At 42.4% G+C, this 18,049-nt stretch overlaps 1 protein-coding gene across 2 annotated transcripts; it reads right to left on the bottom strand.

Moving 5' to 3' along the window:
• Nucleotides 1-2,203: 2,203 nt before the first annotated feature.
• On the bottom strand, nucleotides 2,204-13,647 carry LOC117251471 (uncharacterized). 2 transcript variants are annotated; one of them, XM_033617775.2, is made up of 7 exons: nucleotides 12,246-13,647; nucleotides 10,650-10,723; nucleotides 10,178-10,406; nucleotides 6,527-8,511; nucleotides 6,048-6,260; nucleotides 3,415-3,555; nucleotides 2,204-3,170 (listed from the first exon to the last, which is right to left on the bottom strand). In XM_033617775.2, the coding sequence occupies exons 1-6, from the start codon at nucleotides 12,589-12,591 to the stop codon at nucleotides 3,451-3,453; spliced, it is 2,952 nt and encodes a 983-aa protein (XP_033473666.1). In that variant the 5' UTR covers nucleotides 12,592-13,647; the 3' UTR covers nucleotides 2,204-3,170; nucleotides 3,415-3,450. The 2 variants fall into 2 exon arrangements, with proteins under 2 accessions (XP_033473666.1, XP_078030667.1); XM_078174541.1 differs by having other exon boundaries at nucleotides 3,032-3,170; nucleotides 6,048-6,264; nucleotides 6,528-8,511.
• Nucleotides 13,648-18,049: the final 4,402 nt, after the last annotated feature.

Below are 18,049 nucleotides of genomic sequence, written 5' to 3'. Positions count from 1 at the left end.
TATATATTGTTATAGGTCAGTAGAATCATTTCATTGTCCATCCACCCTTAGGAACAGCTTATTCCTCTTGAGGGTCGCAGGATAGTGCACAGCTGACACTGGGTGAGAGGCAGGGAACACCCTGGACTATTGCCAGACTATCACAGGGCTACCAGCAATTTAGAGTCACCAATTAACCTATCCCCAACCTGCATGTCTTTGGACTGTGGGAGGAAGCCGGAGTATCCATAGAAAACCCACACATGCAAACTCCGTAAGGGCTCCCTCCTGGGATTGAACCAGAAACCCTCTTGCTGTGAGGCCACAGTGCTAACCACTATACCATAAAGCCCCCATTTCATTGGCCCAGGGCTCTATTTCCACAGATCTGAAACAGAGCAAACAAACGGAGAGATTGTTTACAACACTAAACACGATTTTAGTACTGTTTAAACTTTAGTCAGCAGTGATCGCTGACATTGCTGCTACTTTTACACTGATCCATCACTGCAACTCAAAATAAAATGAGACACCTGTGTGATAAGAACTAGGAAATAAATATTTCATTAGAAAAATAATCCACACACTGTTAATTGGCTGCTGTTATTATAAATGCCACATTTCCGTCGGATAGACCTCATCAGTCATTAACTAGGCTACTTTTCTACCCTTTACTTGAGCAGCAGAAACAGTCTGGTGTTACTTTTAATGTGTTTCATGTGACTATTCATCATCATCATAGCTCAGTGATACCTTCACGTAATTTAAGTCACAGCCGATGGTAACTGTTTGGATAGTATTTTCAAGGTTTCTACATTTTCCCTTCTAAGATTACAGAGTATCGTTTACATCCCACTCCACTGACAGTACTGTCTCACAGACTAAGACACTTTTGGTACAGTTTCATCTCATAAGAAGCAGCCAACTTCATTCATGGTTCTGATGATGTCCCTCGTACTAAACACCCCCGCCTCTTTCACATGAATGCGCTCGCGGCTGGATAGGAAAACCCAGAGCTGACTGAACTAACCGATAACCAGCATTGTAGTACCGGTCATCCAGACGGCCAATGTTAGGGTTAGTCAAACGAGATAATGAAAAGACATCCTGGGTAAGTTGAACTGGCTTCGTAGTACAGGCCTCTGATCCCTCAAGATAATCTACAGACCTTGTTGTGAGCAGTTTCATGTAGGAACTATTTTCAGTCTACCAAACTACACAGAAGGAAGCGTGCATCTACTCATGGACGAGAGGCTTGTGCTCAGGACAGTGCGAGATGTAAACATTGATGGCATCCTCCTCTGCTGAGCTATAAGGTTAGCTAGCTTAATAGTGCTAGGTGAGCTAGCAGTAGATGCATGCTTCCTTCTGCATGGTGATACAGTTGTCAGGTGTAGTTTGGTAGAAAGAAAATAGTTCCTATATGAAACTGCTCACCAAAAGGTCTGTGGATCTTGAATACAGGGTCGTGATTTCTGAAAAGATACATTGCTGTTGAGCTTTGAGCACCACAAGACGAGTGCCAACTTGTTCCATTATATTCAAGAAACAGGAGACATCTCTACAGCCGATATCTCCAACACTCTGCGACTCATACCAAAAAAATACAGACTGATAAAGAGCGCTACAGCTAAGAGGAATAATGTGTACTTCTGATTACGGGGTGTACCGTCCCTTTAATGCTTGTTTTGTCCAACCTACAGTCCAAAACCCAAAGGTTTTTTATTTAATATTACACAAGAGAAAGAAAAGCAGCAAACACACTCATTTGAGAGTCTGTAACCAGGTAATGTTTTGCATTTTTGCTTTTAATCAACGATCAAAAAAGCTGATTAATAGTAGTTAATCGTCTAAATGTTTCAGTTCTACTTGTGTATATGATTTATGTAAAACAACTCAGGAGAAAATGTGACACCTACTGTTACAAATTAATCAATGGTATAAAATAAAAACAAGTTAAGGAGAAAGTTGTGGTAATTTCTGGCAGCAAAGCAATTTAATATTTAACTAAATGGAATCCTCTTCAACTTGTATGGGGAAATAACTCCCCTGAACTCTATGTAAACTATGTAATTTATCTCTATAGTTTGAATCCTTAAAATAATTCTGATTTAATAGCCAAGAAATGTGACCCACTGCTGAACCTGCCCTTTGTTTCTTTCAGTCAGAGAGTACAGTATGTATAAAACATAAAACATGTAATTAAAACACGAATACCAAGACATAAAAGGCAAAAATTTATTCAGTCTTTTAACAGCGATAGACAGCTCAGTTATTTCTAAAATCAATTTGTGAAACAAACATCTCTTTATGTGAACACATTGCATTTATTCAGTAGGAGGGGGATTTGAAGTCGAACGAGTCGAACTCGGATCAAAGTGGAACAGGAGATCAATAAAACATCTGTAATGACAGAGCTGTGTTGATTACTATTCAGAAATTCACATTAAAAACGAGACACATTTTCCCTTTTTAAAATTGGCAGTCTTAGAAAAGACACGGACCACAAACGGCCTGCAGATACACATGCAGTGGTGAACAGCCCCGAGTCGAACCCCAGACTCACAGGCTGTGAGAGACTAGCAGATCGATAAGAAAGGAGGGACAGATCGGTAGAGTCGTTTAAAAGTTAGCACACCAAAGGACAAAGACCCACTGAAACACCCAAAGGACAGTCTCTCTCCTAAGACCCCCTGCCAACTTCAAGTATTCCCTCCAGCGCTTGCATCACTTCAAGTATTCCCGCCGTGAACTCCAAACCTTCAAAATCATCACCACTTCTTAGGTTTACAACATAAGCTATGATATAAGTGCACTCAAAAGTCATCTATACATAGAAAAATAATAACAATACGTAGCAGTAATAGTTATAACAATCACTTTCATTTTATACACAACTGTGACGTTAAATCACTTTATACCGTGGCATCACATTCCCCACCCCCTGAGTGTAATGTTCAAGTTTAACCTTCTGTAGCTACGGAAACGCAAAAGGACCAGCAACCTCGGTTTGGTTATTTAAATAACATTAGCGATCATTGACGACGGCGATAATTAGAATCCGAGTAATTATGCCTTTCCACAGACCGTTGTGCTTGTGTGTGACGGATGCGTTATATACAAGCTGCTGATCGATCATGTGCCTCTGGCTTCAGTCTGTTCGCTGGTGTCAGACACTGACAGCCTTCATCCTGCAAAATAAACACCAGTGTTAAGAAACAGACATGGTAAAAAAAACAAAACAGTGCAGTGTGATGTATTGACAGCTCTGTCTGCGACAAGTTTGAGGAGTGACAACAGAACACACGCTCAACAATTAAAACTTCACTTGTAGACAGCATCACAAAAAAAAATGGATGAGCAAGCCAAGCATTAAGCACATTAGCGATTCAGTTAAGTGTAGCTCAGCTCTGAAAAGGTGTCACTTTCACCCACCTCAGTATCGCTCCCTGGGCAGACCCTCTAGCTGCCTCAGGAACCGGCAGCGATGCAGCTCCGGCATTTGTACAACTTGGGGTCATGGGTGCGGATGTGGCTCCGTACATTCCTCAGTCGAAAGAACGTCTTACTGCAGAGCTACACGGCGGAGAGAGGGAAGGACAAAGGGAGGCAACAGAGAAACTTTGTCTTAAACTGGCAATACAAACGTGGCACAAATGTGACACAATTGTGGTTTGACATTCTAAGAAATCTGCTTTTGTGGCGAGGGTTAGATGAGAAGACTGATAAAGCTCTCAGGTCTGTGGTATGACGCTACTGGCAGATGTACAATACAGTTTATTGCATCGATTTCAAGACTTTGCTTCTCACCTTTAAAGCCCTTCATAATCAAGCCCCTTCCTACCTGTCTAAGCTCCTATCTACACACCCTCCTGTACTCATAGATCATCTTCTGAAGTCCAACTCACATCACCATCTGCCCCTTTGGCTACCATGGGTTTCAGAGCCTTCAGCCGTTCTGGAACTGTCTCTCCCATGACATTCGCAGTATTGACTCCCTTTCCACTTTCAAATCCCGTCTGAAAACACACCTTTTCAAGCTGGCATATTCGGTCTGATTTAATGGCAACACACATTTTGAGACTCACACTGATGATGATTTTATACCTACTATTTATAATTACGATTTCTGTCAAGTCATTTAAATAAGTTTTATTGTATATTGCAGAATTGTTTGATTTTATGATCTATGGATATGCTGCTGCTTCTTTTTTTTTTAATGTCTTGTAAGGTGTCTTTGAGTGCTTTGAAAGGTGCCTATAAATAAAATGCATTATTATTATTATTATTATTATTATCATCATTATTATTATTATTATACCTCTGGCACTGTGACCCTGGAGTAAGTATAAAGTGGAATAAAAAAAGAAATACTAAACTCAAATACAAGTACTTCATAAATGATCGACCCTAACTTCCTCCACCCCTTAGCTACTGTTGCTAGCTTGGAAAAGCTTCACAAAAACGAAACACAACGATGCCAGTTCCAGTTAGCTGGGCGCCGCTTCAAGAAGCCAACAGCAAGGACTACAGTATGAGCTGCAAGGATATACTCATGTGGTTGACTTTTATGAGCAAGTCAAAACAACACAAACTGAAGCAGTCATTCCGATCTCAACGAGAAATGAGAAAGGAGAAGCCACATGCTCTTCGTGTAACATTAGAGACTGAGGATAAGACTATCAGGCAACATCTCTCCTGCAATGCGTGACATGTGTCTCCTGACTGAGGCCATGGTGCTGACCTAAGCTCCATTCACACGGGACTAATATTACAAGGGGATGTCATGTGATTTAGAAATTACCTCCCCATGATTGTGTTTCATGTGTCGTATTTGCACAGGATAAGTGATGCATGTGTTTTACTCGAATTTACTGACATTATCTTCGGTGCACAGTCATTTGTAACTCCACTTTACACAATACAGAAACACTACACAGCACCACAAGCAGTGATGTACAGTATTAACTTCCATAAAATCAAAAAAAGTGGGGTGAAACAAAACCAAATATGCCACACATTATCATCAACCTCATCAGCTTTCAAGATTTTGCTATTCTGATAGATTTGAGCTTGTTTTTTCTCTGAATGGGTCTCCGTGCTAATTGCCAGCGCAGCCTGCATAATTTGTGACTGGAAAAGAAAACAAAAAAAAACACAAAACAAATACGACCTGAGATCACCGAGATGCCGATTAGCATGGGATTAATATTATCACGACCTTTGTGCTTGGCAAATGCAGTGGGATTTTGCAGTGAATTTTACCTTGAAATTAAGGACATGGCAGACTCTCACAGGATTACGATCACAGACGACCTCCGTCATTATTACAAATCACTAGGGGTCCCCAAGTAACTGTCGAACATTATATTACTTCAGGGCGGCATAAAGCCTTACAGAAATAAAAGAAACAAAAGGATGTAATCCAGAAGGCCAACGATAAATCATGTCATCTGTCCTTTTTTTAAATCCCTTTAATGTTACCACAGATATAAGAAGGAAGCAAACCTGTCTGACACTGGTGATCTGACATTAGACCAACATTAACCCCTCTTCGCTAGCTAGTAAGCTAGCATTTTGCTAACATTAGCTAACATAAGGTGTCACTATATACAATGTAATGTTTCCATGAAGACTGAGGCACATCTTTTAACCAATCTTCAAAATTTGTTATTTGTTTTTTAACTCAGACAAACCTAGCACATAGTAAATCTAAGTATAATGGTAAAGGCGAAAGTTGACCGAGGTTCTGCAGAAGCTTGCTCAACTCTTGTTGAAGCACAGAGTAAAAAGAGGACGGACTTAGGAAGAGCTAATTGTGCTCAGACTCATCACTTAAGTAAATTTACTCCAAGTGTCAAAAGTCTGCTCTTCTGAGGACCAAGTTTACTCAGAAGAGACATATTAACGGTCTTGAATCTCACGACACGATTATATTTCACTCTAAATCACGTTAGATTGCTTAACCGGAATAAAATCTGCAGATTACTGGTGCTCCAGGTCATGATTTTCTATCCTCCAAATAGTGTGGATGCAGGTTGTTAAGGTTCAAAAAAGCCAGTGCTTACCGGACATGGCCAGTGCTTGCCCTCGATGTGCCTGAGGCGATGCATGATTAGAGCGTCGCAGTCCTTGTAGGAGGCTGAGCACTGCACACAGGCATGGGGGGCTTTTGGGGCATTGGGGACTTGACTACGAGGTCCTCGGAGCTGCTTTAGCCTTGCCCGACGTACGGCGTCCATCATGACACAGCTCCTGCTGCTCAGAGGGAGTTTACCTTGCTGCAGGAGATGCAAAAAAAAAAGATGGGGGACAGACAAATATGAAGGTTACACAAATTTTGCAGACACAAGATACATGATATACCTGCAAAATCAAATGATGGAAGTGAGCAATGACGAGCTAAGCAGTGATGAATAAATGACTCCAACTGTTTTTACAGACTTTCAATTATATTATAGCAACAGCTAGAAGGCAACATCAGTGATTTTCTACCCTAAATAAATCGTAGCCATCATCATAAATCACTACTCTCCCTTTCATCTACCTTTGGTATGGTCCGTTTGGCCTTTGACCCAGCAGATCTGGCCAGGTGAAGGGTGCCGTTTCGGGAGTTTGGCCTGGGTCTCTTAACCTTGCTTTGGCTCACGCTCCTCTCCTTCCTCTCCTTCTTCACCACAGGCAGGGTGGGTGGCCCTCTGGCTCTCAGTGCCCTGTGAGGGGAGTCCTCCGCTCCAAATTTCTCCCCAACTTGTGACACAGAACGAGTTAAGCATATATCAACGCTCTCCTCCTCTTTCTTCAGTCCCGCCATCGGCCCTCCTGCTGGTCGACAGAAGCTGAACAGAAAGCCTGAGTCCAGTAATTTGATGGGGGGCTTGCTCTGGCGCTTGCCCAGGTCTGGGGAGGGAGGATCAGAGAAATGTGCAACTGGCACGGGATCTGCTGGCTCCTCTTTGATGACTTTGTACAGGGGGTGGTTGTAGATGGACGGCGGAGGTGCGTGCTCTGCAAACTGGAGCCCACCAGGTTCATTAACCTTCACTCTGGGTCTAGTGTCCATGACCCCTACCTTCCTCCCCTCCTCTCTGGGCTTACACTTTGTCTTCTCCACCTCCCTCGTAGAGCCCTGCCTGAGCTTGGCCTTCGCCACTGGTCGGCTTTTGTTGTAGCGCAGTGTTTTTACAGTCTCTACGGTGACCTTATTTCTGGCCTGTGTCCTGTGCGGAGGTGGTGATTTGAGAGGTGTGTGACTGCAGCGATTGTTTGATGAAAGAGGGAAACCTGAGATAGAGTATTGACTTGGTTCTGACTTGATCCTGACTGTGTTTCTTACTAGAGTTTTGTTGGTGTTACGTCGCAAAGGCTGCTGGGCAGCAAGGTGAGCGCTGTCACCATTCCTCACTGACCGTCTAAGTTCCCTCCCCCCAAAGGAAGGCCTGGATGCAGGCTGGAACATGTCTGGTAACACGCCTTTACTCCGCATGCTCCTGTCACTTGGAGGAACAGGTCGCTGTACACTCTTTGGCCTCTTTGCTGTCATCTGCTCCGTGCTGACTGGGCCCACAGGCTTGCCCTTTACTGACTTGCTGAGGAGGTGACTGTTGACGGGGTTACAGAGGGGAAGTGCCAGTGTCACAGCCCCAAATGCTAGTCCTGGGGAGGTGGAGCGTGGTTTTCGGCGCTTTGTCAGTGAATAGTTGTTGGCCTTCAGCTTCCTCAGCCGTTTCTTTTGTCTCCAACCAATCAGATCCTCTGGTCTGGGGAGGAGGGCAGTCCTTTGTAATCCAAGAACATTCATCAGCTTGTACTTCTCCTGTGCTCTTGCATAATCCTGTTCATCCTCTCCAACCTCATCTACTTCCTGCTTTACCCTAGCAGGACTACACCCACCAATCTTTGTAACCCTTGATCTGGAGGTGCGGGAGAGCTGGGTGATAGGGTGAGGTTTTCTGTTTCGTCGAGGGCTCTCTGGCATGGGTAGCAATCTCTGAACCTTCTTGGCAGCCCCTGGAGTGGAGCGGAGAAGACGGGTGTTTGATGGTGATATACGCAAGTAGTTCTGTGATTGTGGGGTGCCCATGGCATCTCGAGGTGTGGAAGCTTTCTTAGAAGAGGGAGATTTAAAGTCCATGAGCTTCATCCTGTGCGATGGGCTCAGAGGGAGTCCATTATGGCCTTGGGATTTCGGTGTCCTGCGCAAATTGTGCCTTGGACTTCCCTGTACAGACTCATCAGATGCATCCAGCGTTAGGCTGAAACCGTCGTTCATACTGTCCTCTAATCCCAAACCTCTTTTCCTTTTGCCTTCCCTCTGTTGGTGGTGCCGCTCGTGACATGCTGAGGAAAAGCCCTTGCCAGGATGGAGCTGTTGTTCCTGCTCTTTAAGGAGAGCGGAGCAGGCTTCCACTGCAGGCCACATGCCCAGGTGGCGGGCCATGGCGATGACTTCAGGTAGGTCCTCTTGGCGGACGCACAGAGTGGAGGAGTAGGAGAAATCCAGCAGGGACAATAGGCTGTCCTCACTAAAACCTGAGAGGAAAGAAAAGGAACGTTAATTAGATATGCTGAACTCCAGTCAATCAGTGAGTGAGATGAAAGTGACTGTGTAAACAGAGGATCAGAGAGACAGCAGGCAGAGTGGGAGCAAAGTGTAAACACAATGGTGGAGACAATATAACAACTGCTTTAATCAGGGCCACTGCTACTCCTGTCTGACGACACACATCAAAGACATACGTTAATGAAAAGGGGGACTATAGCTGTGTCCCAATTCAGGATCTGGATCCTCCAACGCAGAATTTCTAGATTAAAAACGTCATACCAAACTAACAAGCCAGACCCGTTTCAAAGGCCTCCTTTTGTATCTACAGCTCTCAGTTTCCTACAAACAATTGTTTGAATGCTAATGATAGATGAACCTTGTCATCTCAAGTCATGAACTGTCACGTGACTGCATTTATGCAATGTCTTTGCATTCAGGTGGTAATCAGTCACTGATAAATGTATCACATGAGCTACTAGGTTGATTGGAAAGCCTCTAGATAACTCCTCTGTTTGTTCTGATATGGGCATGATAATCACAGGAAATTACAGAAGCAATCTTGACTACAATTAAATGTATCATTAACTAGAGCTGCAAAGATCAGTCAAGTACTGGATAAATCAATTTTCTGTCAATCAACAGAAAATTAATCAGCAACTATGTTAATGATCAGATAATTGACTCAATCAATTTTTGGCTGTTCAATACTATGTGTTCCCTTTTCATATAGACAGTAATCAACGCTTTATTGAACTGCCAGATTCTGCACGGGTTTTGGCGGGACGTTCAGGGCGACAGCGACGTTAACCCTTTGAGCTAATGTGTGCTAACTATGCTAACAACGGATCAGAAATGAATGATGACATTTTTTGCCAACACTAAATATCAAAGGCAACAGACTATAAGTTCTAAGCGGAGGGAGGAAGATAACATTATCTCGGAGCCTGACCAGGCAAAGCCTCTCACTCCGGGCAGCTGCCTCCGTCTAACTCAGACTCACTCTGGGTTCAGAGCCGCAGCTGCCTTTACCCCGAGCAGACATCTTCACCGGACAGCCAAGAGGACTTGACGTAGTGTGGTGTGATTTTCCCCAGCATGAGAGCAAGGAGCGCTGACTCTGCAGCTACTTCTAGGGACCTAAATATCCCCAGAAGTTCAGTGCACACTGACTGATAACCCTTCCTGCAAAGAAATGACCGCTCGATGTGAAGAATCTCAGTCGACTCAGGGGTCTCCGACTGATGATTCCAATCTTTGACTTTAAGGGTCGCCCTATATATATATATATCTGATTCAGACTGCTAGTGGGACAAAAATAAGCACATTGAATATGTCACATTGTCACTATTATAATGTGCAATTTTTATTTTTTCATGACATTTTGCAGAGAAATTGATGATAAAATATTCTGGAGATGAATTAATAACAATTTAGTATTGTGAGGCACTTCGATTAACAATTTTCCTGGTGACAAGCTGGCAAATATTGACTTAGAAGTTAAAGAGGAACAGTTTAATGACCAATACATCATTTTTGGGGCATTTAAGGACATGGTTCAGACTGAGTCAGGTCTTAACATCCAGATTCAGACCCAACACTAAGACACCGCTCAAGCAGCGATGTATTCTATATCAGTTTGGCCTGTAATCTTACCAGTGAGATCTATGTCTGCCTTCATGCTCGAGTCCATTTCTGTGAAGATTTCTTGGAAGTGATCGCTGACGGCTGCCAGGACAGCTCTGTGGGCCGAGTACGATCGCCCGTTCGTCCGCAGTGTAATGTCACAAAAGAGCCCTGCCTCACGCTGACTCCTCAGCTTGCTCAGCATGTCAGCGCTGTGTGACACTATCGTCTTTGTGACACATCCTCTGCCACCCAGCTCCTGAGAGGCACACGACGGCAAGACAGAAGCAGACAGAGAGGCATCATTATAGGAATACAACGTGTGAGAAAGCACTTGCAGGAGACATCCAAGTGCGAGAGAAGGATTAAGTGAGAATGAGAGCGAGAAAGTGTGGATTAAAATGTGTGAGATACAGAAATATGAGACACTGATAAAAATGAAGAGAAGCTTCAAGTCTGATAGAAGCAAAAATTAAAACGACATCTAGACGGTATTGTATACCTCTGTTTTCTTGGTGCGCTGGCTTTGACACTCTGGACAGCTCAGGACAAAGTCTCTGATCTGGAAGTACATCCCTGTGAAGAAAATACAGACAATAATATTACTTGATCAGATGAAATGTCTATTGAGGGTAGAGAGATAATACAAGAGAAAGGGCTTTCATGTTTTGTTAAATCTTTTAAACGGATCCTCTAAATGTGTGCTTGATTTCTTCTTAGTGGAGAAAATACATTAGATCTTTAAGCTAAAAAGTTGTTCCGGGGGGGATTGGACTCTTGGTCAGTTTGATATTTGGTAAACCTTGCCTTCAGGAAGATATCAATTAAAAGGGATAGTTGGGACACCCCTAGTTTCGAGACACAGGCTGGAGTCCGACAGAGGCTATGTAATGTACTGCTGTGTATGGGGTTAGCAACAAAACATATTTTAGCCACCTGAAAAAAAAACAATATCAGTTTAAGTGTACGCTATATTGAGGGTATTTTCAGCGCTTTACCTTTCCATCAGAGAGCCGTTCCAACGGGGAAGCTGTTAACAGCTTCAGTTCCCCATCTATGCTCTCATTAAAGCCACCAGACTCCATAGAAAAAACAGGAATTATAGCTTGCTGAACATGGGAGCTACTGGTTTACCACTGCCACCAGTTACTTAGTTTGTGTTATTGTGTAATTTTGGTGAACCCGAACTAAGGGAACTAACCAAGCCAAACACCGAAGTCACACAGTATCACACACACACACAAAAGTAATCAAGGCAGCAGTAGACCAGCAGAATCGCTGCTTTTCTCAGTAAAGTCTGGCTTTGAAGAGAGTGATATATAGCCTTCATTTTGTTGTTTTGTTAGATATCACTGACCACAAGGTAAAGTGAAAATATTCTTAATACAGTGCACACTTAAACTGTTTTTTATGACTTCTTTCAGGTGGCTATAACACATTTTTTTGCAGACCCCTCCACAGCAGTACATTGCTTAACTTCCTTCTCAGACTCCAGGTTGCCTCTCCAAAATGGGGGGCGTGCCGACTGACATCTACTCTAATAAATATCCTGTTTTTAGATAAGTACCACATACAACTACCCTTCAAAAAATCTGAACTATCCCTTTAAGGGGTATAGGGTTCAAGAAGTGTCAAAACATAAGGGAGGGTGTCAAAAACATCCAAGAAGATTAAAGCTTTGGGTAAAAGAGAAATGTGTGTGCGGTCTGTTGGGAAGGGGGAGCACCTGATACAAGAATCGTCCGTACCAGGAAGCAATTTCTTCAGCCTGGCCCTAAAATACTGGATCCTGTAAACCACTTTAAACTGAATAAGGCTTGATAATAATATTAATGGGTCAAACTCTAGCAACACTGGCTTTAGAGTCTGATGAAAGCCACAAGCTTGATTAGAAAAGTCTGGACCATAATTAACAGCTGTCAATCATGTGTAAGTTACTTGATCATTGATTGATTCAATCACCACTGTATAGCTGTTCCACTTCCTTACAATAAGACATGGATAGACTCAAGATAACCAGTAAGAAGTTGGTTTACAGAGTCGTGAGCCACATGCTGATCTGTGAAGTCACATGAAAGGCAGCCAGTGATGTTAATACCTTCCCACCAGTAGTTTTCAGCCACGCATTTGTAGGTCTCCTCCATGGAGAGGTGGCGCTGGCCAAGCCGCCGCCGGTGAAAGGTGGAGACGGCCTCATGCCTCCGGTCCTCATCCAACACCTCCCTGTAGTTGATGAAGCCCCTTTCCAGCTTCTTGCGGTACAGAAGCCCATCTATCATCTCAAAGTTGGGCGAACACCGTGCGGGAAGTCCACGCCCTTTTGAGTTCCCGGCTGGCTCCATCTCTCCAGCTATCTCTCTGTCTCCATCCGACCAGGGTTTGGACGGACAAAACGACTTTGTGTTCGTGTAATGAGAATTGGTGTGTGTGCAGTCGCTTGCCATTTTTAGACGCTTTTTTTATAGTCTGGTGTGAAACTTTGCCCAGGCTGAGAGGTGCAGCAGCCGCTTCCTCTCTGGAGCAATCAGTCCGGTGCTGTGTGCCAAACTTTACGCACCGACCTGAAACAAAGTCCACGTGGATACGGTGACAGCAGACAACAGACCCCCTAAAAGTCCCAACAAAACACTCTGACACCCTGCTAACAGTCTAACATATCCGATTTAACGGCTACAAATTAGCTTATTAGCTAAAAATGAACCGTTACGTCGCTCATAATGGTTTACAAAAGCTTGTTTATGTCTTTTATAGCTACAAAAGAAAGTCGCCAGCAGATGGGAGCCAGCAGCATTTCACAGGAGGGTCCTGCTTTGTAACCTAGCTGTCAGTGAGGGCATCACTTCTCAACGGGCAAACAGCTGTGGCTAACATCCCTGAAATATCAATACACTTCCACTTTCTGTTTGGGGGAGCATTTGGTCGTATCTCTGCACACGTTTGCGGTTTCTATCGCTACGCAACATCAACAGAAATGTTTCCCTGTCCATCCGAGTGCGGATACTAAATGCAGCCAGGAGAGTCTCGCGCCAACAACGCCGAGCCAAGTGATGTAAAGTCACCAGTTACACCGCGACCACGTAAACAGGCTTTCACCGCCAACCGCTCACCAGCAGCCCGTCTTCCATCTATTTCAGGCGTCGGGAGTGGCCTCCGGAGCTGGATGACGGCGGGCAGCCTCACCTCTGGCGTTAACTTGAGATTTCTTTTCGCCAACTCGAGTCGGAAGCAACATGATGACGCAGCTATCAGCGCAGCATCGCCACTTGAACGACCTAAAAGCGAGGTTGTCTCCGCGAGCTGCCAGAAATGTTGCAAATCACCACGAGGTCTTCTCAAAAGCGGCCCAACAAGGTCCGGTTACACACCCGACATAGTTCATACCGCTCTCGTTGCCTCAAAGCCAGTCCGGCGGCCGAATTATACAATTTTTTAAACTCGTAACCTTCTGTTTGTTGCTAATCAGCAGCCTAACCGAGCCAAGTGTTCCCCGCCTTCACACAAAGACCATTAGCAGAAGCTTTAAAGAACTTCTGCCAGACGGCCTGTGATTGGCTAAGCGAGCTGTCACTCAAGGTAGTTTTCGTCCCCTCGCAGCAAGGTAGGTTGTTAGCGCACGCTATACTAGTATTTGCTTCACTTGCTGCACAGTCAAGTTAAACATGATACAACCAGTGTATTTTACTGACTTCTGGCACACAGATACTATTAAATAAACGTTACCCAGTGTTTTATCTCATGAAAAATGACCTGACGTTATTTAATCAAACAAATACCATCAGTTGATTTCACATTTTAAAATGTTAGCCCTCACTATCATCTCAATGTCATATTGAAATACAGTATTAATTTTACAATCGCTTTGGCTCAATTTTCACAAAATAATTTACATTTAAATCATTTTTACATTCATTCAAAAAAGATTAATAGCTAATGCTGCTATCAAACATTAACTAATAGTCATCAAAACAAAGCAATGGCATTACCCACAATTATACAGATATGAATGAGGAAATCAAGTAATTTATGTTTGAAATTATTTACAGTAACAAGGACTTAATAAATCATTCATTTTATTAACCCTACTGCTTTGTATCATGTTATTTAATGTTATGTTCCTGGTCCAAAATGACTGCCCGATAATAGCTGGTTATAAATACATAGAAATACATATATTTTCACCTTTTTATTAGATCTTATATCACTTTCATCACTACGCCCATTTTCAAAACTCATACATGTTATTCCTGTGGTCTAAGACAGTGCAAAAATATTACTAACCACGCACAATTCTTCCCGAAATCCAAAATCTAGAGTGCTAAAACTCTAATTTGTGATGTCATGGAGTATCAAGTCTGGAGTCGCTCCATATAGATGACACTGTGAGCACCCAGGGGGATGTTCTGGGTACATGGATACATTTACTGATCATAACTAAGAAGTCGACAACAAGTTTGAACATTCTTTCCTGGTTCCTGCCTTTGAGAGGTATGTTCACAAGTATGGATTGAACGTTCCTAGGCCGTGTCCCCCTTTAAGTTCTTGTAAACATTACAAGTTCTGAACTATTTATGGCATGTAGTTCATATCGACCTGAGTTCATACAACTTGTTTTTGAGTAATACAAAGCAAAACTTACTTTATGAATTCACTATAACAAAGCCTACTTTGTGTCAGAGTGTAACAAGGACATGTGTTTTTAAACTTTAATATTTTGAATAGTGGCACGAAATCTTTTGTCCCAGTCAAAACTGGTATGATATCTGGATTTCTCCACATCTGTTGTCTCTTGATCTGGATCATATTCTGCTGTCTTCAACTTCTCACACTTCCTCCTCCAATTAGTCTTCACTGTCAGCATCCTGGCCTCTCTCCTCCTCTCCACTGTCATGATCAAAGATATATTCAAAACCCTCACATTGTATGTGTGATCATTGTGCTGCCTGCCACAGAATCAATCATAAGCATGCTAGAGCTGCTACTAGAGAAAAGTTCTGCATACAGTGCTGTGATTGTTTGTGAGAATTGCCAACAGGTGTGGTTCCCGTAGGGGATGGATCATTCTGGGCAAATGTTCTCATGGGGGAAGGGGATGGCTCAACTCAGTTTGACACACTAACTGTAGTCAATTCATTTCTAATGACCTGCTATTTTTGATCAGGAACACCACAGGGGAACAAAAGTTAAATGTATTTTTTAGGTGTTCAGATGCCCCGTATGGACACAATCATGGAACCTTGTTACAGCTGGATTAAATGAACATTTCTTTCAGACAAACTTGTAAATTTGGTCCAATTTGATGTAAAAAAAACAACAGTTAATTGAATAGGCTGTGTACTTTTGTCAATACAGATGAAATCTACACTCTGCCTTTACATCACAGTAAATCCTACATTCATGCAAGATAAAATGTCTGTTCACTGCATCAGTTTGGTGTTTTTGTCCTGTATTGATCACCATTTTCTTTTTTTAATTTAAGACACCAAACCTTGCCTACACTGCAGTCACTTGTAGCTCATACATAATAATCTAAAATATAAAAGCTAAACCTATTCTGGGAGGCATACAACATTTAAACAATTCACATAATATATGCTACTGAATGGACATGCAGTATTTCCTTTTCTCATCTTCTTAAAAGTAAGAATTTAGCACACAAAAGCAGTGATACACTGAGAACAAGGCTGTCTTCTGTATTTTGGGGGGTGAATTTGGGAGTTTTATCAACTTCAGAGTGGTTTAAATTCTACAAAACAAATGTGCTTGGTAATAAACTCGACAATCCCTGTATTTTTTAAGACTCACTGTGTTTAAATTTGCTGTCTTTGGGACAATAAAGACAATCCGATTCCTTATTTCTCCACCAGTGTTTTAAAGCCAGTGTGGAGAACATTCAGACCAGGGGGGTCAAGCATACAGCCCTCAAGCCAGAACTGGCCTGCCAAAGGGTCAAATCCAGCCCACTAGATGACTTTGCACACATAATATTAATGCACCAGGGTGTCTACAAGTATCAGACAGTTAAATTTAATGCTTTTTAAGATCCTTTCAAGATACCTTTTAACCAAATTTAGGACAGATTTTTGGACAAATCATGTTTTAGTTTGCTTTGCAGGTAAGTATTTTGTATGTGGTATTGTGTAGAGGTAAGTGTTATATAGGAATATGATTATTAAAGTTAAGTCAATCTACATTTTGCCAACAGGTACGTGCAAGTATGAAATAAAATGACAGTATTGTAGTTTTTAAAGATTGCAACATTATAAATGTGGACTTTTTCATAGGCTTCACTCATTTTCACAAAAAGAAATTAAAAATGAACAAATTGGCACCCAGCTGTGCTGCTGGAGGGAACGTGGGGAAGTCATGGTTTACCATGCCCATATTTTTTGGACTTGCCCTTCTATTCAGACTCTCTGGAAGGAAGTAGCAACAATCATTTCAAAAACTTCAGGTTTTAGTATTAGTGTAAGCTTCACATCTCTTTTCCTTGGACATATCCCTGATGGACTAAGTAAAGATGTCATCTACCTGCTGAAGATCCTGCTGGCAGCAACTAAAAAAGGCCATTACAAAACACTGGCTCCTACTACTTACCTCTTTATTAATATTGTTAAACACGGCGGCAGTAGCTCAGTCCATAGGGACTTGGGTTGGGAACCGGAGGGTCACCTGTTCGAACCCCCGTCCGGACCAAATTATGGAGCGTGGACTGGTGGCTGGAGAGGTGCCAGTTCACCTCCTGGGCACTGCCGAGTGCACTTGAGCAAGGCCCTGAACCCCCAACTGCTCGGGGTGCCTGACCAAGGCAGCCCCCTCACTCTGACATCTCTCTACTTTGTGCATGTATAGATCCTGTTTGTGACCTGTGTGTTAATGACAAAAAGAGTGAAAAAACTGAATTTCCCCTCAGGGGGATTAATAAAGTATATAAAAATGAAAAATTACACCTTCTGGAACAAATGTCACACTCTATATGACTTCAGAAAGAACTTGGTGGAGAAAACGGTGTACCTACTTAGCCAATTAGACAGATGCTACATAATTATTGTATGCGTCATGTATGAAACTCTATTTTAAATTAGCATAATCAGTCTTGTCTTTGTAAACATCCCATGACCTCATATCTGCTATTTTTTTCTGGACAGTTTTTCTTTTTTCCCGTTTGTTCCTAAACATAAAATGTTCATAAACAGAAAGTACAAAAAAAGAATGGAAAATGAAATTAGTTAAAATGTCCACTAGCAGGTTGTAAGAAAGCAATAACCAGGAAATGGTTGAGTGAAGAGTCTCCAACAGCCTCTGGATGGACCGAAATAATTAAGGAAATTTACATTATGGAACAAATTTTCCCAAGACATGCCACTAAAAATATGAACAATATTGGAAAAAAATGGAAATCTTGTTTGACTTTGAGGTGATCTTGTATTTGTGCATTTGTTTTGTTTGGTGAACTTTGTTTTGTCCCCTTTGGTGTTGGGACGTGCGGGATGGATAGTGGCTCATGGATGACTGGAAGATGGTGAGATGACTGGAGGGGAGAAGACGGAGATCATGGAGACCTTTGTGGTCTTGAGAGACGATTATGGACATGGAGGACCTGTTGTCAGTGACACTACAGTGGAGCCTTGCCGCCGCCTTCTTTTTATTGCTGCTCAGTGCTGGGCATTTCACTTTTGCCTATGATGTCTCTGCCCGTTGTTGGTTTTTGTCTGCTTTTTTCTTTTTGTAAAACTAATACAAATTAAATAATAAAAAAGAAATTAGTTTAAATGTCTGTTAAGACCTCACAAATTCAAATTTAAGGCTATTTTATGACTTTTAAGGCCTTATTGTGACATTGAATTTATGATGTGGCCCATGAACTAAACTGAGTTGGACCCCCCCGATTTAAACCTTCATGTA

This window comes from Epinephelus lanceolatus, chromosome 14 (assembly GCF_041903045.1).
Source record: "Epinephelus lanceolatus isolate andai-2023 chromosome 14, ASM4190304v1, whole genome shotgun sequence".
Taxonomy (NCBI): domain Eukaryota; kingdom Metazoa; phylum Chordata; class Actinopteri; order Perciformes; family Serranidae; genus Epinephelus; species Epinephelus lanceolatus.
Note: the sequence above shows the minus strand (reverse complement) of the source record. Positions and strands in the feature narration are given on the sequence as shown.

Bases quoted from the DNA above. Each gene is read 5' to 3' on its own strand.
- LOC117251471 (XM_078174541.1), bottom strand. From the start codon at position 12,591: ATGGCAAGCGACTGCACACACACCAATTCTCATTACACGAACACAAAG. The intron at 10,407-10,649 runs GTATACAATACC...TGTGCCTCTCAG, and splicing joins AGCGCACCAAGAAAACAGAG to GAGCTGGGTGGCAGAGGATG. The intron at 6,265-6,527 runs GGTAGATGAAAG...TTTGCATCTCCT, and splicing joins GCCAAACGGACCATACCAAA to GCAGCAAGGTAAACTCCCTC.